Genomic DNA, 22,816 nt, shown 5'->3' on the forward strand with positions numbered 1-22,816 from the left:
ATTGGTGTGATCTCAACGATAAAATTTGTATTCTAAAATTTATCAAAAGCTGCATTCGCTTGCCAAAAGTGCTAAAATGTTCTTGATAGAATATGGCTTGACAGTTTGGTTGACCAATATAGTTGCTTCGCTTGATTCAAAGGATCCATCAGAACAGGATGAGCTCAAAGATTTGGTAAAAATTCTACAGAAGTCGTGCAGAAACACCGATCTTCCTAAAAATTGTTATAAACAGCAGTTAAAAATGTTAAAAGTTTGGGTTAAATTTTCAGAGAGTTCCAGTGTTACTTCCTAATGTTTTTGATTGTACTCTGATGCCTGGTGTGAGAGAAAAGATAAATTCAATAAAACTTGACTTCATATTGTCAAAATTCTTGAGCTTACTCTCTATGGCCTGAGCCTTTTCAATCTCTTCTAAACATCTATTCATAATTCTGATATAAAGTACCACCAAAAGAGAAATGATGAAAACGAGGAATAAAATGAGCAACATGGATGCATAAAAAAATAGATTCCAAAGAGCTGATGAAAAAGCAAAACAAAATCAGCTTCAGTGTTCCTGAATCGGTATTACAACGAGCTACTTACCGTTGAAGTTCCTCACCCAGAAACTTTGAGAACTTGTCGAATTGCTAAATAAATCGCCAGCTAAATCCATCAGTCCGGTCTTAATAAACGCAAATAATATCTCTTAATGTATTGATTGGTCACGGATTCTATTAACCAATGAAAATCAAGCTTGACTCGAATCATGTAAATCTTTTGCTCTGTTTATGGATATTTAAACTAATGACTTGCTTAAAATATACAAATGTACTGAAAGAACCATAAGGCATCGCAGATTGAAACAAGATTAGTGCAGGCACTAAAAGTCAATCAGAAACTTGACCTCTAAATCCCATTTGAACGTAATTTTCTGAGAGTTTAAACTTTTTCAGATTTTTGTTGTTACAAGTTCAAACATTTCACATTGGAAAGATAAACAAACTTGTCTTGAAACCATTTGATTAACTGAACGACTGGAAACTCATCTCTTTTGGTCAGCATTAGTTAAAAACATGTAACCAACCTTGAAAGATTTTCGACCCAGAAATTGACCATCAAGTCATTCAGATGTCAAAAACGAAATGACTTTGAATGACCTTGAGCTTTCGAACTTGTAAGTGGCCTTTTGGCCTTTATTCTGTTGGTCTAGAAAACTGGCAAGACAATATATCGTTGAACTATATACTACAAATGATATCGGAAAAATATGCGTCCTATATCTAATCTTCGTAGCGAATGTCAGTTAGAAAATAAGCATAAACCCATGTATAGATTGCTATATGTTTTGTATGTTTAACATAAGATGGCAGCAAAGTTGGTGTTTCGTTTTGTTTAAAGCTCAAAGAGTAGGATAACAAGAGAGATCATGATCCAGAAAAACTTGTTGAGATTTAGCTCTTTCGGGCGACTGATGGTACTGATGATATAAAGCCAACTGTTACATAAAAAATAACTCAAATAAGCTAAAATTAAATAATACTTTAAGATGAGGCAGTCAGATCACCGAAAATACTACAGTTATTTTGTTGATTATTTTATAAATCGTTTTTATTTTATCTGTATTTGCAGGTACTTTGAAATAAATTCAAATCTTTTGTATATAACGATTTTTATCGATTGGTATTTGCCTCACGGTTTTTTATGAAGGTTTGTACTATTGAATAATTATTCGATTTTGAGCTATTTGATGTTCGTTTCTTATTTAATTTTTCATTATTAGATGAACATCGATCGCTCTGTAATCCGTGGTGATAAAGTTATGAATTTTTTCCGCGGCAATTGCCAATTGTTGGCTGTCCAGCCGAGCATCCAATCTGGCGAATATATGCAGGAATTTGCCAGACGGTTTTTCGTCAGTACGTTGCAGAATTTTGACTTTAATCAAAATTATCTTTTCGTCGCTAATGGAAAAAGATGGCTTGTTGCCTCTCTGGCTGCCGAAAGGCAATCACTATAAAATTTCTGATTTAATGCCAAAGTCTCAGGCTTCAAAAGTGGTGGAGAATCTTTTTCGCACTTTGAGTAAATCTGCTGTTCCAATAGCATCAGAATCAGAGTCTTCATCATTAAGAGTGAGTAATTTTATCTACATCTTCTTCATCATTTTAACTCATCGACTTTATCTTCATCAGCAAAAAGGTCAGTATATTTCATTCAAGTTATCTTAATACTACTTGTTGCTCAATATCTTTTCAATAATTGTTTCTATTTTATTTTTACTTGTTTTGCCATTCGGATCGTTCTCCTAACTCATGTCTGTTTCTTTTTCAAGGTCACTTTGATTTTCATTCAAGTTCTTTTCTGGAAGGGTTGGTTCTTTTGATTCAGGCATTCTTGAAAAATTATAAGAATATTGTCCTATTGAATATAGACGATCCCTTCGATATAAATTATCACTCTGATTGTAATAATTAATTCAATATACTTCAGTTATTCAATATTTTTAATTGTATTGTTGGTGTGTTTAAGCAATTAAACAGTTAAAGGGTGAACATTCACCATGAAAGCTTATTCTTGAACCTCTAGCACCACCAGGAGCGATTTCCGAAAAATGACCTTGAATGACCTCGACCTTGCAATATAGCGAACAAGTATTTAAGAAACTTCGATAAAAAGAATATCGAGTCACTAGGTCACATACGAGCTGAGTAATAGCCGATTTACATCGTATCTATCGTTGGTGTCGTCCTAGTGCTCGTCTATTTGGTCCTAAGGCAACTTCAATAATTTTTCAAAAAATTGATATTGACTACTATTGCGCTTATAATATAGATGATCCTCCTGATTCTGAAAACTTTATTGTGCCCTTCATTGGTATTAACGGTGTCATCATGAAAGGTCATTTGCATGATTGAATCCATATTTTTGCATAATGGCTCCAGGAGGTCGCAAAGAAAAGCAACTACCGTACTTGAAAAGAATCAAAATTAAAAAATTGAGTAGAATGTTGATATTTGTTGAAGATATAAGCAGTTTTAAGAACGCATTAGTGCCATATGAGAGCGAAGAGAAATCTACCAATGATTCTTACCAAATCATTGACATTTCACGTCTCAACATTATTTAACCATATTATTGAGATCAACTGGCTGACCATGTACGATCTTTGTATGGTTTAAGGTTGATGATTGAGTTGTTAATGATGATCAGGGCCTATCGATGATTGAGTTGAACTTAAAATACTTCTGTCTCCTCCGAGAACTTCTGAAATGTCAGCTTGCTCGTGAAAATAAAGCTTACTTCAATCAAAGAAATCTCTTGCTTTGTTTATGTATATTTAAACTAATTACTTGTTTAAAATATACAAATGTACTGAAAGAACTTCATGATATTTGGTGATATCTTTTGTAATTTACTCTTTGGTAAAGCTAGATACCAATGCTAGAAACTAATGATCTAAAAACTGGCTACCAGAATAAACACAAAATAGTGACTGATTAACAGACAGTTCGGACTTATTACCAGGGAATAATAATAATGGGAACAAGGATATTCTAATGCATAAATCATACAAATCGTATGTATCAAATAACGAGAAGATATATGCATCGAGATTAACAGGAAGAATTACATACTAACGTATGCAATAATATAATGTTATTATTAAATAAAGGGTGTGAAGCATCAGCAGGCGAGAGAGAACTTGTTATTACGATTAGACTCCGAAGTCAGTCGATTGAGCCGCTGAGTCAGTTGATGAAGATTCGACTGAGCGCCAGTTGATTGAGGTATCGACTGAGTCGACTTAGTCGACTCTAATTTGAGACGACTAAGTCGACTCAGTTCACTCAAAATTTGAGTTTAAGCGCCAAACACGTCATTTTTTCAACAATTTTTTTTAATAAGTTTATACATGTCAACTTTGAACATGTAACGTAGATCTGCGTTGATTTTGATACTAAATAAAAAAGCTAATATATTAACTAAAAAGAAGTCGTTGAAAAAACGACTGACTTCGGAGTCTAATTACGATTTGCTTGACATGTGACCAGATCGGAAAGGATCAGTCATAGAGCAATTTATACTGATGCAATGTGATAAGAGAGCGCCCAGAACGGTGCATGCCACCGCCTTCGACAAACCCCATACCTCAGGCTTTTGGGTACAGAGTCAGACATATTAGGAGAAGGTCTATTCCTTCCTAAATAGGAGATGAGACAAATGATCTTATTTGAAGATGAATGAATGAAAACCACGAGAGTGAAAGTTTAATAAAATATTCCAAGTTACCGGTTCATCTTCATCGTCATGTTATCAGCACTTTCATCTTCATCTTAGGATAATTTCGTTCTTCTCTCCTAACATTTTGCAAGAAATGAATCTTAACATCCTTTATTTTATTGAATACATCAAGTTGCTTTATGTAAGGGTTGAGATGGCGACACTGAATCGTATTGAATGTAATGTTGAGTGATATTGCGCTGTTTAATGTAAAAGTAAATGTTGAACATTTGAAGAACCGGCTTAGTCTTGGAAACATTTAGTTATCATTTAGTTATCGATATCGCGACCAACAATGATGATCAACATTTTCTAGTGTAAAATGTGTGTTAATTCAGACTCGACGTTGAACGTCGTTTCTTGATACTCTTTTCAGGATTATAATCATCATCATCTGTAAACTCATCATTAAACTCATCTTTAGATTGATCGATAATTTTCATCTTTAACAATTTCCATTTCAATTTGCATCCAAACAACAACAACAACAATTAGAAATGAATTTATCATCTTTAATCAATTTACTTTTCCTTTTATCTTGTTTAATTATATTAACTGAATCTCGTGTCCATGAAATAGCCACTTTTGGTGATCAAATTGCTTCTTTACCATGTGAAGTTGATGTTAAAAATTGTGGTTCCATTGAAATGATAAGTTGGTTTAAAAATGTTTCAAATGATTGGGAACTTGTTTATTCATATACAAAGGGTGGCCATGAGAAAGTATTGGGTCATCTGATTAAGCAAGCCGATAAAGTATCAATGGACCATTCAAATATGAGCACAACTGGAATAACCTATTTAAGGATTAAAAATTTAATGTTAAGTGATGAAGGAAGTTACAAATGTGATGTTACCTATTCTCATAACAATAAAAATTGTCCAACTTTAACTTACTCTAAATTATTCACATTAGGTGAGTAGCAACATTATACAAACAGAAACAAGCAAAACCAAACTCGACTCAATTTTCAATTCCGACAAGCAAATTCGAAGCAAATTCGCAAAAAAATTCAAAAATTTTCTTCAATCAGATCTGGTTTCATTTTCTTAACTCAATTTGTTTTGCTGACCAAATCCAGGTTCAAATGTAAAACTCGATACTTTTGGTTTATTGATCAATAAGGGTTGTTAATAGAGAGTCAATAATTGGTCAATGATTGTTAACCCAACATTATGTAAAATTGTTATTGCCTTACCAATGAAATTACTTTTATAATGTTGTTATTCAACTCAACATTACTCACTGTTGGACGAACAATCTTTTTCGTTTTCATGCTTTATTCTTTCATTATTCAGCAAATAATTGATTGGGCAGAAATTTTCATGATAAATTGATGGGCACAGCTTTCCTCATGACACTGACAATGAAAGATCATGAGATTATGAATATAGACAGACGTTGAGATTAAAAAAGATAAGGGAATGAGGAAAACATATGAAAGTTGAATGAACAGAATAGAGTCGTGTTTATGTTGATGAATGAAATAAGTTGCGAGTAAAAAGTCTCGTAAAGGAAATGACAATTGATGATGAGCAAAAATGGGTAAAAGAGGAAAGAAGAAGAAACGAGAAGATGAAATGATTCAAAGATGAGGAATGGAGAGAAAGAAGTGGATAAAAGTGAAAACCATAAAGAAGCCAAAAAAAAAGAGTCACAAACGGACAATTGATCCATGAAATGAGTTATTGCTAATCCATAATTGTTTAACATGGAAAAAGAGAAGGAAACTTCTATTCTCATTATCAACATCAATTCTCAGTTTATCATGCATCGTGTGTCTAGTGCTGTGTAAATTGTCGTGAAGGGAGGTTTGGTTGAAAGAGAAAAGTGAATGATCGAAAAGGGAAAAACGAAAAAGTTCTGGGAGTTGAAAGAAGAAGAGAGAAAAAAAATGTTGCATTCATTTATATTCTTTGGTTTTCAATTGAAAAATAATAAATGAATGATGAGTGAACATGGTGAGAGAGTGAGAAAGAGAGAAGGTAATAATGATGATGAGAGGAAGAGTGATGAGAGAGAGAGAGAGAGAGAAGAGTAGAAATCGAAATGTTTCATTTATGAATAAAATGGAATGAATAATAAAACAAATTCAGAGGAAAGTTTCTTATTTATATGTGAAGATATTTTCTTCCCTCTTTTTCTGACATTCCCTGCTGAACCTCCTTTCCTGTTTCATTGTTTTTGCCATTTCATTCACTTCATCATCATCATCATCATCATCATCAAGAAGAAGAAGAAGAAGGCGAAACAACAACAACATCATTATTCCCATCTTTGTCTTCGTTTGTCTTTTCTTCTTCTTCTCTCAAATTTCCTCCTTGACTGTTACTTTATCATCATCTGAGATTTCCAATGTTTCTTTCTGTTTGTTTTCTTTCCCCTGCATTTCCACATTGGATTTTGTCATCTTCATCTTTCCTCTTTAACTTTTCTTTCACCTTATCCTTTGAACGTTTCAATTTCTTGTTGCGATAAAAAGAATTGAACGAAGAAAAAGAAGAAGAAGAAAAAAAGGAAAAAAAATTTTCATCATATTCCTTCTCCATTTGCTTGTCAACTTAATAAAAGTCATCCAAAATCATTCAAATGGTCAGTCTGAAGATGTTTGCTTTAAAATTTTCCCTTCGTTTCTCATTCACTATTAGTATATTTACTGTTATTACTTTTCTCCTTTTCATATTTTCCTATTTTCAGGTCACTAAATAAATCGTAACCAATGAATCTCATCTAATATCTTTTACCAAAATTCATTTCTTCCACTTTATCCATTGATCATACTAAATTAGTCAAGAACAAAAAAGTTGCTCCAAAAGTGAATCAAGAAAAAAGTCAATAAAGGATTCGAATCATTTTGCGAAAAATTTTATTCCAACATTCAACTCCAAATGCTAAAAGTTGCAACAAAAGGTTAACCAGCTAAAACATTTCATTTCAGGGAAACTCGAAAATGACCAAATTTATTCATCGAAACATCTCAATCTTTACCAAAATTCAAATTTCCATCAACTTTTCCATTCCCTTTGGTTAACCTTTTTGGATCAATCAATTAGTTCATTTCAAAATGAAATTCACAAAAGATTAAACAATTTCTCGAGTAAAGCGAATTCTGCAAATCTTTTTCTCTCTAATCAACGAGAAAAATTGAAATCATTTTAAACAATGAAAATGAATTTACCATGAATCTAGCCTTTTCCTTTTGTCCTCATCCGCCTTCTTTCCATACGGAATAACATTGAATAAAGAATCTTATTCAAAGTCCTCTTCTCTCACTTTTTTTCCCTTTGATTTACTTTTTTCTTCTTCTTCTCATCCTCTTAACTCTCTTCTTTCAAGGCTCATCTCTGGGTTATAAGGGATGAAACCTTAACGATGAATAAACTTTTATCTTCATTTTATCCAATTCAATGATCTTTTTATTCAGTAGACAAAAAAAGTACTCCAAGAGTCTATCATAATACTCGAGTTTGACTCTTTTTTTCATCTTCTCATAAAAAGAAAATCTTTTGACTCCAACTTGCATTTAAATATATTTATAACACTTATCTTTGCACCAATAATCTCACTCATTATCATTATCATCACACTCTTCATCTTCGTTAATGTCCTTCAAAGGTTATAATCTTTCGAGTTACAATTTCGAGTTTTGTGACAAAAGTTGTGAAAATGATTCCCTTGCAATCAAGAAGCTTTAGGTTTAAATTGTTTAAACTCTTCTTCTAATGAGAATATCATTTCAACAAATTCAACGAAATTATCGTTTCCATTCTAATCAATTAGTTTGACGAGTTTTCATCATTTATCAATTCGCTTTTCATTATTATTTGAATTGATTTTCATTTTTTTTTCTTTCTCGATTTTCTTCCCTTTTCATTATCTATTCACCCTTTTGATATCACTCAACAATGAATGAATCATTTTCTATTAATCTCATGGAAACGGTTCAACAGAAAAGAAAAATTAACGTCAAGAGAAGGCTGAAAATTCCAATGTTTCATGGAATGAAGCCACTTTCTTCAATTGCAATTTATCGATAATTAATCAAATGAATAATTGGCCAAAATAGAAACAATGTTTCAAACGAAATCAACTCTTTCAAGTTCTTTACATTTCAATTTAAATCTCGTTTGATAAATAATTGAGTGAAACGACACTGAAAACTCGAGTTTACTTTCCTCTTTTGGTTAAGATAATTACATTTAAACTTGAAATTTAATGAACCAAAACATTCAACAATAAGAAGAAAAGCTGTTCAAAAATCTTCATTTCACGTAATTAGAGTTTGAAACAGAAATTTCGAAAAGCAAAGTTCGCTTTGAAAATCTTGAATTCTTCAGAAGTTTCAGAGATTTCTGACAATAAAAATAACAATATTGAACATCAATTTAACCGTGAATATTTAAAGAATCGAAATAATTGTTTTCAAAATGCTTATTCAATCATGAGTTTCGATAGTTTCTAGTTGATAGAATGGCAATTTTGAGCAAAAAATTCGTGTTTTGCAAATATTGAAAAGAATCGAAATGATGATTTGATTCCATCTCGATGATTCCATTTGGTTTCAATGAAATCGATCTTGTTTTTCGTGTTGATTTATTAATTGGCAGAAAAAGAATTAATACATTGAAAGGAAAACTAATCAACTAACAGTTGTTTAATCTTGTTTATTAACTTATTGTTTCAATTAAGGATGATTGAAAGATGATAAGTTGAAGGCAAAAATAAGAGAAATGCTATCAATTATCATCACTTTCAATTGAATCATTTTTTTATCAATATGAAAAGAGAAAGAGAGAAATTACATTTCAAGTTGATGTAAAAAAATGGTTCAAATATTGCAAGACAGGGAATGATGATAATGATGATAAAATAATGTTTGAGGAGAGAGACAAAGAGAAGAAGAATAATCTGAAGGAGAAACAAAAAAATGAACAATAAAAGCACAATGATGATGATGATGATGATGAAAGTGAAGAGTTTTTTGTCTATTTTTTGTGTTGCTTGGGACACACAGGGAAGGTTTAGTAAATTGATGGCATCAGTAATGGAGTTTATCGAATCAATTAATTGTTTGTTTTAATGCTGTTAGCGTAGTTCGATTGTCTTCTGCCATCTATTTTTTAAGCTTCCCTTTTTGCTCTTTTTGTTACTCTTTTTCAGCTTTCTCTCCTCATCTCATTGTCTTGCTCTCAATATTTTTTGCCCCTAAAAACAAAAAGCCAAAAGTTCTGTTACTAATGATTACACTTAGTCAAAAGTTATGCCATCCTTTTCTTGGCAACATTGAAAAGGTAATATTGAGAAGCAGCAAACCAAAGTCCCTGCCAATCTTGAACAATCGCTCCAAACGAGATCACAATTAATCGAGTCATTTCGCCATTATTATCGAAGAATATTTTTAGCCTCTATTCATGTTTTAATGAGTTGACACTAATATTGTATCTTGATCTGATATTGAATTCATTGTGTTATAAGGTAATGCAATGCATTTGGGCCAAATTTTATCAAAGGCAAGTCAATGACGAAAAATCCCCTTTTTCATAACTTTAAGAAGAATCCAATAATTTTTAGATTTTTCTGTAAAGTTGGAATTTGCTTGTCAATTTGTTTACAGTGAAGCTCATGAGACATAGCACTGAGCCGGTGAGTTTCTATCAAGAAGCTTGCTCGTCCTTTTCGGTCTGCAATCCATGCTGAGATACCGAGAATTCAGTAAACATTTCTTCGACATTTTCAATAGCTTTTACTTTTATCTTTACTTTTTATAATTTGAAGCTGTATCTTTCTGATTCTCATAATCACATTTTGATCGTTTAAGTATCATTTCAAAAGTTATTAGATTTGCCTTATTTAGTGATCTTAATGCTTACTACAATTGCAAACCATCACAAACAATTAAAGTTGATTTTCAATAAAACGCATTATTCAGAAATGACCATTTATTCGAAATGTGATAAAAGAAAAATGGAAATCTCATAAACACAATTTAGCATCGTTTACGTTGGTGGAAGCAAGAAAAAAGTTTAGCAACGAAAGTAAGAAAAAAATGTAATCAATTTTTTTCCTTTCTCTATCGTTCCATTGCTAAATGAGAATCATGCAAACCTTTTCATTGTAACATAAAGCTTATTAAATGTTTTGCATGTAAAAATGTATCAAAAGCCTGAAGCGTTGATGGATTCATTTCATCGACAATGAGATTCAATCTAATGTCAAGCCAGCGAGAAAAGCAAAGACACATTTCATTTGCAATTTAAAGTGATCCAGATTCAGGGAAAGGCTTTTTTCCTCTGAAATAAGCTTTTCATCCTTATTAGTAATGATAATGTTGAAAGTATTTGAAAGTTGAAACAGCATTACATGGAAATGATTATATGATAAGCAGCCTAATAAACGTTGAAACATAAATGAAAGTTGACTAAAAGCTTATTACTCGTCTTAACACATCAATTAACTCAATCATCACTTTCATCATTATCATTACCAATTATTGTTAATTAATAAAGTGACGAGGAAAAGAGAAGAAAGAAAATGAGCGAGAAAAAAAATCTTTTCAACATCACTTTATTCTTGTTTCACCTTTCATGAATCTTTTCATGTTGATACACTTTTGTAATAACAGAAAAAAGTTTCAATGACTATTAATTACAGTTAAAAAGTCTTTTCATGAAATCGTTAATAGCAAGTGAAATGGAAAAATTGAAGAATCAAAATTTTCCCTTTTCCCTTTTCGATTTTTCAAGATTCTGGTAAAGCTTTGGTAAACATGATAATAGTTGAATATTGCAAGAAATTTCCTGTAAATTTCTTGATATTTATACACTTTGACAGGAAACCGATTTATCAAAAAAAGCATTTCACTTGCACATTTGTATCATGCAAGATGAAAAGGGTGAAGAAAAAGTTTGGAGAAATTTTTTTCTTTCTATTTAATTGATTTCCATATTGAATTTGCCCTGAAGCCCAGTTTGCATCCTTTTCTTTGCTAGACTAGAATTTGTTTGGCCATAAAGAAAATCAGAGCTCATTTCATGAGGAATGCCTAGAAAGCATGGCATGATTGACTTGAAGATTGTTGTACAAGATACTCGTGTAATGATGATGGTAATGATGACAAGCGATGAAAAGAGTTGAAAGAAATATAAAAACAATGGTAAACAAAATGATTCTTTTTGTTCCATTAATAATTTGGTGAAATGTTAGTTTCGTTTTCAAACTTGCAGGTTTCATGTAGTTTCCAATGGTGAACATGAATGGAAAGAGAGAAATAAAGAAATAAAAGTATCTTAACATTCCTTCTTTCCTTGCTCTTTCTCCTGGAATCAACATTTTCAATAGTTGATGACCTTGTTCAACAGACTTTTTGCTTGTATTATATTCAGTCTGTGATTTATATAACAATGCATACATATTTTGCTCTTGTTGTTGTTCAATACCTCATTCATGTTGGAATGGAAAGGCAGGAGAAAAAAGTATATTTTCTTTTTTTTCTTTTTCTTCTTTGCTTTCCTTCTTCTATCGAAAGTAAAGTGTTTCTCACAATTTCATTCTATCACATTATCGTGTATTAAGGAAAGGGAAAACATGTAAGATAAGAATAGACTCAATATCATATGATAGGTTACTCTTTTGTGCTCAACTCATTTTTTTTGGTGGTTCAATATTTCAAAGAGAATTTGAATGCTGGCAAAGAAAAATCATGGACAAGAAATTGAAGCATCCCAGTATTATTGCGATAAACTATGAAAATAAAAGATGAAGGTAAAAATAACCATGAAATACCGTTATCAGCATTTGCAACGTCCATTTCGCAAGGATTGTACTGGTCAAGTTTAGTAAACTTAGAAAATAAAATTTTGGGTAATCAACATTTTATCCGTTCAAATGGATAATTATTAGCTGTTATTAAAATTGTCATATCCATTAGCCAGTATAAATTATGCACATGTGACTAACATTAACCGGTCAGAAAAAATTTGCGATTTCAGAAATAACCTCCCAATATCAATTAGAGGTTAAATATGGATTTGACCTTGAATTACCTTGAGCGTTCGAACTTATGATTGTTCAATCTACATAAGCGCATAGTTCAAGTCTGAGATCAATAGCACTGACCGTGAAGGCGTAAATTGAGAAAACGCACAATAATAAACAAGTGATCATGAATAGCCTTGAAAAACTTGCAAAATTCTCATGTAATAAGAATTTTAAACGTGTGAATATCGAAAACATACCTTTTGTCTTTAGTTTTTCAGTTATCGTGTTTTATTATTGCTATCATCTTAGTGCTGGATAAAAATAAGTTGCGATTTTGGTCAACCTTTTGCACATCTTTATCAAATTATTAGAACTCTCGGTTATCACTTTAAATGTCACAATTTCTAGCAAAGATACATTATATTACTTTGTTTTCCAGTTTTCCTTCTTTCTGATTCTCACTACAAATTCCCATGCGATTGTTTACCATTCTTGACTGTTCAATTCTTTTTTCTTCTTTTGCATTCCTGTGTCATTATCGTTGAGTTATATTCTGACACTTCACCATAGTAACCATTTTCATTTCTTACTAGTTTCACTTCTGGGCTTTGATTATCATCTTTATATTGTTGTTTTTTCTCTCTTTTCTCACTCTCTCACTTTCTCAAGCAATCTTTGATCCATTTTATCAACTCTTTATCACTTCTCTGTCTATTCATTTCAACCCATTTCTTCTCATTCCCCTTCAAAGTCTAAGATTTCCCGGAATTCCTTAAATTCATGTTTCACCTTCCGGATTTTTTTTCTCTTAACCATGAAATATATTTAAACTTTCAGAGGTCAGATTGTTGCCAAATGAAAAATTGGAAAAGAAAAAAAGTTTGCAAAAAAAGAACATTTGTTTGTCTTTTTATTCCCTTTCAAATTTAAATACATTATCATGGCTACACAAGAATCTTCATTTTACTCTTTTTCTCTTTCCACTGAACCAAACAGTTTATCATGTTTGATTCACTCCAAAGTTTCATGTCCAGTTATTTGTGAATCATTTCCATGCAAAACCTAAACGTGCAATGATTTACTTGGAGATAAAGTTTACTTTTGTTGTGAAATAGAAGAGGAAAAAAGTATCTCAACAGATTTTAAACATTTTTTCCTCTTTTCTCTCTTTTCGTTTGACAAACTTTTCAGTGGAAACTGAATGTTTATCTTGTCATGCATAAATATTTAATCACTTTGAACAACTCAACTGAGATAATTTCAAATGAATATTGTGCCTTTCTAATGACTCTAATTAAGTTTAAGTGAACAAGATATCAACAATGTAAAGATTTTTTCCTTTTTTTAAAGAAAAAAAAGGAAAAGAAAAACACTTTTTGATATTGATAAAGTTGGCAGAATCGGTAAAAATTGAGAAAAATGTTGAACTTTATTAACTCTTAAATTGGTTTTGTTTAGCCTTGTAAGTTGCCTCACGCAATCATGTAAAACAACTCATTTACTCGAGCAATATCATGTAATGAACATTGCTTGATGAAACAATTTTTCTTGCAATTTTGTTCCAATCGAAAGCAAGTTCAACCTGAATCCATTCCAGTTTAAATCTGAACATAGATTTTGTTTTAAAAAATTGCTGGAAAAATGATTCCAACAAAAGAAGATTATATTAATAGGAAAAACCTAAGAATAGAAAAAAAATGTTTGCTTTTATTTCGTCAATTAAAAGGAAAATTGAAAGAGAGATGAAGATGAATATAAGGTTGTATTAAGATGATTTAAGTCGGATTATGTTTTGATTCTGTTAGCATCTGGTAACCAAAGTAGAGTTTAATCTTTCAACCAAGGAAACTTATTAAATAATAATTGAGACATTCAGGTGAAATGTATAGAATGAGGAAAAGAAAGGAAAAGGTGAATAAAGTCTATCGACACTTTGATATAATAATTGGCAGATTTAAGTAAACTGGAAATTCTCAGAATTTTCATTATTCGATTAACGACTTTTGCAAAATTTTGGTTCAATTTCCATTTCAAGTTTTCATCAAACCAATCGAAAGATGTTTGCATTTTCATTGATGGCGAATTGATTTTGTCACTAAATGTTGTAAATCACTGAATGTGCAAATCAAATCTGAATAAACCATTTTCGGTAACATTCTCATGAGAACATTTTCGTTTTTTTTCGTTTTCTTTTCATTTTGCAATCGTCAATATTCGTGTCTAGACAGAAAACAATTGCATTGCATTTTCATTAAATTACCTGCTAAAGTAACTTCACTTCAACCGTTTCCAAATGCTCATATTTTTCATACAAAATGTAAAAGTAAAAAAAGTTTTTCATCCAAAAACTTTTACTTTTCCCATTTCAACATTAGTTAAGTTTTGCAAGTTTAATCGCGCCTTCTGATTTACTTTTTTCACTTGGACAAGAATGCTTCAGAGCAAAGAAATCAATCGAAATTCAGACTCTTCTAACCAGGAAACTAAATTGAACGATTACGATTACAAATCTTAAAAGATTAAGTTGATATTGAATGGCATGATTAATCGCATTAGAAAGCTTATTGCTGTTTTTGGGATTTCTTAAAATGCAGTTTTCGATATCAAAGTTATTCTGCTAAGAACGAGTTGTTGATAAAAATTTTAAAAGAAATTATTTTTTCTAGAAATTTAAAGATTGATAAGCTTCTATTTACTCGAAAGTTTATCAGTCAAACTTTTCGTTGTTCAAAAAAGGATTTCACGAAAATGCAATTTTTCCATTTTGTCGAACATTTTGTTGGAAAAAGTTTCATGGTAAAGATGAATAATGATGCTTCATTTTTTCCTCTTGGTTCCTATTGAGCTGCCTTTTGACTCAATCTTGACTGGACATTATCTTGGAGTCCAAAGCTCTTCAAGTTTACTAATAATTATCATCATTATAACTGTTATAGCATCACTTTCAACATCTCAACTGACATCTTGAATTATCTTGAAAAGCTGTTACATTGCGTTCATCTTGAGCGTTCATCTCCAGATTGCATTACAACTGATTCAAGTTTGTTTGTTCATCTTTGATATATTTTTCTTGATCCATTTTTACCTGAAAAAATATAAAAACGAAAGAACAAAATAATAATAAAAAAAATGAAAGTAAAATGATGAACAAAACTACAATGTTGATAGTAAATATTTATTATAAGTTCAATGGTCAATTGAGCAAAATGTATTGTCAACTTTGTCTTGGACTGATCAAATGGATGACGAAGAGAGAGAGAGAAAAAGTCGAGAAACAATTCCTCTTCTTTCCATCATCATCTCAAGATGTTTAACAGTAAACAAAATCTCTCATGTTTTCTCCATTTTCTCATTTCTATTTATTCTTCATCTTTTTTCTTCTTCATATATCCTTTTTCTTTCATCATCACATTTCCATGTTTAGATACAATATGATTGTGATGAAATTCACTAGAAATCCATTTTATTACCCTTATCAACATCATCATCTTCTTGGTTCGCCTTCTTAATCATCTTCTTTCACCAGGAGCTCTTCTTTTCCCTTTTCTCTCTTTACCTCGTCATCTTCAATTCCCTCATCTTTTCTCATCCAAAAAGGCTCAATTTTTACTTCCAACCGACAAATTCTTGATTGATGCATCATTTAGTCTCTTCCTTATCAAGTTTTACCTTTTATTTCAACCTAAACTCAGCAATGAGAATGTAACAAAGAGGGAAACTTTTCATCCAACAAGTTTTATTCAATGATTGCTGACACTTTTGAAGGTTCATTGCTAAGTCAACTTGATTTGTTGCAATTTCACTTCATTAGAAAGATTTGAGTAAAGGTAAAGTTTTGTTTCAGTAAAGACTTGAAGCAATCACCTGCTTAAGAGTGTTGAGCGATCTAGAATAATGTACTAAGCCGATTAGATCAAACGTTGAAATGCTCAATTCTAGTTTCATTTTCTAAATTCTGCTAGTTTTTGTGGTTCATTTGGAACTTTGGTTGGTTTGTAAAATTTTTTCCATTTTTGTGCAGACGCTTTGTGGTTACTCGACAAACATTCATCAGCTCTTAGTAGTGATATTCATAAGCTTAAGTTTCGCTTCCCTGAAAGGTCAACGAAAATGACGAATGCAAAGCAAAATTTTCTCAAAAATTATTAATAATTGTCTCACTCTCTTTGTAGATACCTTCATCTTTGACCTCTTTTCATCTTTGCTTATATGGATAAACTCAACTATTCAAGAATAATTTTGCCTGTGATTTGTCTAAAGATGAAAATTGTTAGATTTGTGAACTCTGTTAGGTTTGAAGTGGAATCTGTTTGATTAGTTATGTATCATTTTGGTTGGCTGTCAAGTGAATAATATCAATATTCACTTTCACTTCACTTTGCTTTTTTGAAACTTATCGAATTAACGATTTTTACACTTGAAACTGAATCATTCAAATTTCTTCCAATCTTTTGACGATTCTTTCCTAGCAACCTAAATATTCATCAACAAAACTTTTGCTACAATCAACAGTGAGGCGACATTGTTGGAAGGCAATTATTCAAACCAAATTGTTTGGTTGATAAAAAAAGAGAAGAAAAATGTTTACAAATTTCAATGTTCATTTGACTTTCAAATTAACTTCAATTGAGTGAAACCTTTTTTTCTTCCTCAACATTTCTTTTCTCCATGTTTCATTGAACCTTCCATCTCTTAATCCACTGTTGAAATTAAAATTTCAAAGTGAAACAAGGAAAATTGAAAATCATGAAAGAAATTCAAGAATAGATAAAAGAGTAAAAGAAAAACATTGAAATAGACAAAATCATTTCTTTTCTCAAAAATCTTTTTTCTAAAATCTTTTTCAAAAATCTTTCATTACCTTTATGTTACATGGTGTTTCGTGTCAGACAACTTTGGTTGATAAAAAAAGATGAAAGCATCGGTAAGAAAGAGAATCGAAAAAAGAGAAAAAAAAGTAGATGAATCAGAACCAAACATGAATGAACATTGAAGTGATGAAGACGAAAAAACGGTGAAAAAAGTCGAGAAAAAAAAGAGTTCAATATTAGTTCGTCACCATTAACATGATTAGCTTATCCAAATGAATATCGAAGAGAAACTAATTTAATCAAATTTCGTGTTTATTCATATTCGTTGGTTAAACAAATTGACATTTTTGACCGAAATTTGAATCCATTGTAACATTAATCACGAGGAAATGATGAACCAATTGAACCAACAAAGAGTTGACAATGGAACGAGGAAAAAGACTAAAAATAATTTCATCCATTATCTTTACTCAATCATCATCATTGTTATCATTTTTTATCTCAATTTATTCAATTCTGTAATATGTAATTTATAGTAGCATAAAATGAACCATAATGACCTGTTTCATTGTTTATGTAAACATGAACATTGACAAGAGCAAACACAGAATGAGAGAGAAAAGAAAAGTTCCAACGAGAATTTGCATCGAAAACGATAATTTTTCTTTTCTCCTCCTTTACTTTTTCTTCCTCTCGCTATCTTCATCTTTTCATCTTTTTTTCTTCTTCTTCTGCTTTACTTTGTTTGAAAAAAATCATTTGTTTTGCTTATAGCTAATGATTAAAGATCCATCAAGTTATCATTTATTAAACCAACATTTGAGGTTATCATTTTAATATTTTTTTCTGCCTTTTTTATTCCTCATTCAGGCTGCATGTTCTTGTTAAACATTATTTTATTTAAACTGAATAAGTTTTAAATGATGAAAAACGAGAGTAAACATTATTTATTTATATGCATGTTTCCAGCTCCATCATCCAAGGATTAATAAATATCATTTTTTTACTCGCCATTATGTAACATTAACATGACATTTACATTGACATTATTTGCTAATTTCATTTTAAACATTAACTTTTCCCTTGGAATGATAAGTTTTTACTTCGATTTCTTGCTTCACTTTAACCTTTCACTGTTTCCTGCTGGAAAATTACTCAACTTACAATCATTAAAGTGCTCAATAAGTGCTGCAATTTATCTCTCATTGACGAAGTTTTAAAATTTTCATCATTCAAAAAGTTTTTAAGTATCATTTGAAAGTACCGCTCATTTTGTAAAAGAAACTTAGCAACCCGGCTGCTACGGATCTTCTTTCCTTTTTTGCATTTCCTTCATTCTTACAACAGACATCATCAACGAAGGATTAGTCGGATTCGTCAGAGCAGATGACAAGCATTGTTGAACCTGTATAAGCAGAGATTCATCTCCAATGTGACTGCGGTAACAGTCGCCAACACTAGCTCACAGGCTAAGTCTGATAACGCAAGGAATATCAGTAGTCTGGGCCTGAAAAATAAAGGGCGAAAACATGTGAAATGATTGACCTAATACTCAACCTAGTTAAGTCAAGAGTATTTTCGAGTTGAGACTCAGAGGTACATTTGGAATTTTTTGAGTCATTAGTTATAAAAAGGAGTAAAATTCGAATCTGACCAAAAACTACAAAAATGATATTTCAAAATTTCTTTGAAAGTTCAAGAAATAAATCGAATTTTTGAAGTCATTTTTCTCTATTTCTTATTTCCACTTCTAACGAGGGAAGGTGCCTAAGTGGTACGGTTCGATTCGGGAAATTTTATGATAAATCGATAGAAATGTGTGAAAAAACATGTCTGGTGAAATTTTAGGACTTGCAAATTTTCGCTTCAATTTTTATTCAAGTTTTCAATGCTTTTAGTCAACTTTGCCTATGAAAAATGACCATTATGAAGCTGTGAACAACATTCATTTTGTTGCTTTTTTATGAAATGTCTTTGTTTTTGCCATTTTCAGCTTATTTCAATGGATCTGATTAGACTTTAAAATAGAATAAAAATTGAAGCGAAAATTTGCAAGTCCTAAAATTTCCCCAGACATGTTTTTTCACACATTTCTATCGATTTATCATAAAATTTCCCGAATCGAACCGTACCACTTAGGCACCTTCCCTCGTAAGTCTTTTTGTTCATTTTGTCATTTAGTGTTCAAGGATATTCAGAACGAATTGGAGAATAGAACGAAAAAGATTCATGAAAAGAGTTTCGAACTGAATTAGTTAAACGCAATTTGCGTGATTATTTTTACGCACAACTAAACTTTGATAAAGCGTGAAAAGGGAAACTCGAGACGAAAACTCAACGCGCTTTTCCTTTAACCTTAACTAGAGTCTAAATTGTTTCATGTTCAACTGGAAAGAGCAAGATTGCCTGTAACATTATTACAAAGACAATGTTAACAGATAAACAGGAAATAAGAAAACAAAAAGGAAATCGATTAAAGCGAAAAATGTTAATCTAAATACGTGATGAAACCAATGATTTTTATCCTCATCTTTTCACCTTCTTGCAACAGTTTTAATATTATTTCCATGTCAATCCTATTTGATATCATTTATTATCATCATCATCATTATTGCACACAATAACAATGAATACCAAACAGAGACTGAGAATGATTATAAATATCATTTTCCCTCGCCGCCATTCTTCACCTCAAAGACTCATCTCATCACAGAATGAAAACTAAACAAAGCAACACTGAACTCTACTAATAAGACAATAACAATGGCTGTAAACATAATTTTATTGAATATGAAAAAAGAGAAGAAGAAGAAAGAAAAGGCCAAAAAGAGATTTTGCCGTTTCCATGAAGAAAAGATTTACTGCCTTTTACCATTGAATAATCCAAAATCATTTCGACTATTCAGTGAATAATCAAAAGAATGAAGAAGAGAAGGAAAAAAGGTGAAACAAAATTGTTCGTTTCGCTTGAATCACGTAGCAATATTATTAATAGTTTCATCATGAAAGATAAACATGTGAATGAGATTAAGTTATCCAATAAGAGAATCCAGAAAACCAAGAATATTTGTTATTCTCGTTATTATCATGCATAATATAATTATCACAACTAAGCCTGAACATCAATAATGAATGAACCTTGTGACGGGTTGAAAGTGAATGGCCAAATTGAACAAACAACAACTCATGATTTACCTTTTTCGTTTCATTTCATTTTTCATTTTCCGTTTTTCCCTTTGCCTTAAATGAAATGTTTAAACTTGAAAAAATAAGAAATGAAATGAAATTAATAGAAGCAACTTGATATAAATAACATGTGAATTTAATCAATTTAACGGTTTACCTTTTCTTTACTCTCAACCCTTTTTGTTTTTTCCTCTTAAACTATTTTCTATTTTTTGCTCTTCTCTTTATCTTACAGCTCTTACTGCTTCAGATTGCTGCACCTTCATCATCTTCAAGTGAAATTCAAACTTGCTCATTTAAATAAATGACAAAGCAAAGTATAAGAAATTGTTTGACTCTAGTCGAGAAAACATCATTTCAAATGAACAATATCATGTATTATCGTTTTCCACTGTAATAATAAATGCAAATAAACTAGTTTTTTCTTTTTCTTTTTTCTGTGTGTTTCTACTCTTTTTAAGGTTTTTGTTTTTGCCCGTTTTTTCAACTCTTCTTGGTGCATGCATTTATATTTATTTATCATGAAAAGAAAAGGTAATTATTTACTTTCTGAAATTTCCTTTTGTTTTTCAAGTGATTCTTCATCTTTTATGTTAATTTGTTTCCTTTTATGCCATTTCAATTTTCTTTATATTCATCTTTGACTACCTTTTGTTCAACTTTGCTTGGACTTTTGATTAATGATATTTTTCACTCCAGGCTAGTTGCAAGGTGAACAGGGAAGCAAACTTTTTTGTTGCAAAAAACTTGATATCAAGATAAATCCAGTTGATCGTTATCTTGGAATACGATTGGATATAAATAAGAGAAAGTATCATAAAATGTACACATTTTACCTTAAATATTCGTTCAAAAATCTCAGTAAATACAAGTAGATTTTGGTAGAAACGAACTTTGAGTTTATAAACTTTTACTGTATTTGATATCATGAAAAATGGTCGAGTCTCTTCAAGAAAATTGAATATAAAAAAGGTCACTATTTGATCAGGCAATGTTTACTTTGGTTAGATTTTAGAAGTTTGGACAAAATCGATCTCAAAGTTCGAGTTTTGGATCGAGAGTCGAAATGAAATGAAAATGAGTTTAGCTTTTCACCTGAAAACCAATATTGCTAAACACAATTGAACAGAAATTCAAGATTCATAGTCGCTCGGTTTTGGTCTATAACGATAACAACTTCGAGATCAGAAAAAGTATTTACTTAAGACTTGAGAGTTTAGTCGACATTCGTAATGTCATTCAAGTTCATTTTCTTATGATGAAATTTCCTTCACTCAACTCGGAAAAAATAAAGGTTCTTTTTGGTTCGAAAGTGAAGCATTTTGTGGAATCGGTTTGTTGAACCAACTTTCAATGAGTAAGTTGATTAATGTTTACATGTTCTCGAGTAATCCATTGAAAATGATTTTTCATATTCAAGCGATTCATGAAGTTGTTGTCAAGTCAATCAGTCTAAAAGCCATCAATTTATCATGTGATCCGTGTGAAGGTAAACTTCATTTTTCAAGTTTAAACAAAAGTTGACTTGTTAAACAGCAAAATAAGTTGATTACCGAGTATTAACTGTATTTGCAAGTTTATCTGAAAAATGCAAAGTCTTGATCCAAATGGAATTTCAGGCGATATATTTTGTCATGAAAATATTCATTTTTGACATTCAATTGAACAAAAAGTTGTGAGGAAAGTTGCAAAAATGCCTGAAGCATGTTGAGCATCAAAACATAAATTGAACCTTGTTTTACATGCAAATTATCCTTTTAAACATGAACAGAGTAACAATGAGACTGTAAAAACAAGGGAAACTGTGAAAATGTAAACATGAAAATAAGATGAACTAATTTCAAAGTAAAAACTAGTTTGCCTGATTCAATAGGAAAAACCAGATGAACTTTGCAAAGTTTGCTTAACAAAAGGAATTGAAGGACGAGAACAAAAAAAACTGCTTTTAAATACAAGTTTACCGTTAACCACAATTTGAGTTGCAAAAAGGTTACAAAGTGGCAAATTATTATACAACAAAAAAGTAGATCCAATGTTATCTTGTAAACTCGATAGCCTCAGGTTGTGGCAAATGATGCTTTGCTTATTCAATTATTTTATTCACATTTCTACTTTTCTCTAATAATTGTAAATCTTTTGCTCTTCAACTTTAAAATGATATCGATAATGATTTAGCTTATAAAGTGCAAAGTCGACTCCAAGTAATCATGGAATGGAGAAGAACTGGGAAACCGAATTCCTTAAAATGTTGTTCTGAAATGGAAACTTTTATTTTTCTGGTGAAACTAAATCGTCTTTGAAAGCAAAGTTCATTAACAGTTTAACTGAATGAAGTTGGCTTTGCTTTGAATTGCATTTCTGTGAAAATTTCAATCTCAGTCGAATTTGAAATTTTTCAAGTTTTCCATTTTCATTGAATTTTAGCTTTTGATTATTTTACATCATTATTCATTTTTCCGATTCTCATGATTAAGAGTATAGGTTGGGAGAAGTTTGAATAATGTGAAAATATTCGAAGCAGTTTTGGAGATAATTTTCTTTGCAAATTCTGTGGAAAAATTGTGATACTCTTTACC

The 22,816-nt window shown here is 31.0% G+C and overlaps 1 protein-coding gene across 1 annotated transcript in view; it reads left to right on the forward strand.

Annotated features, from left to right (window-relative positions):
- Positions 1-4,403: 4,403 nt before the first annotated feature.
- LOC107361136 (titin-like) overlaps positions 4,404-22,816 on the forward strand; it is a 68,502-nt gene continuing 50,089 nt past the window's right edge. Inside the window, exon 1 of the mRNA XM_015927885.3 lies at positions 4,404-5,181. Coding sequence (XP_015783371.2) covers positions 4,764-5,181 — 418 coding nt within the window. The 5' untranslated portion in view covers positions 4,404-4,763. The remainder of the gene's footprint in view (positions 5,182-22,816) is intronic.

The sequence above is a fragment of the Tetranychus urticae genome, chromosome 1, assembly GCF_039701765.1.
Source record: "Tetranychus urticae isolate SD_2017Ah chromosome 1, NJAU_TeUrti_SD_1.0, whole genome shotgun sequence".
NCBI classification, from domain to species: domain Eukaryota; kingdom Metazoa; phylum Arthropoda; class Arachnida; order Trombidiformes; family Tetranychidae; genus Tetranychus; species Tetranychus urticae.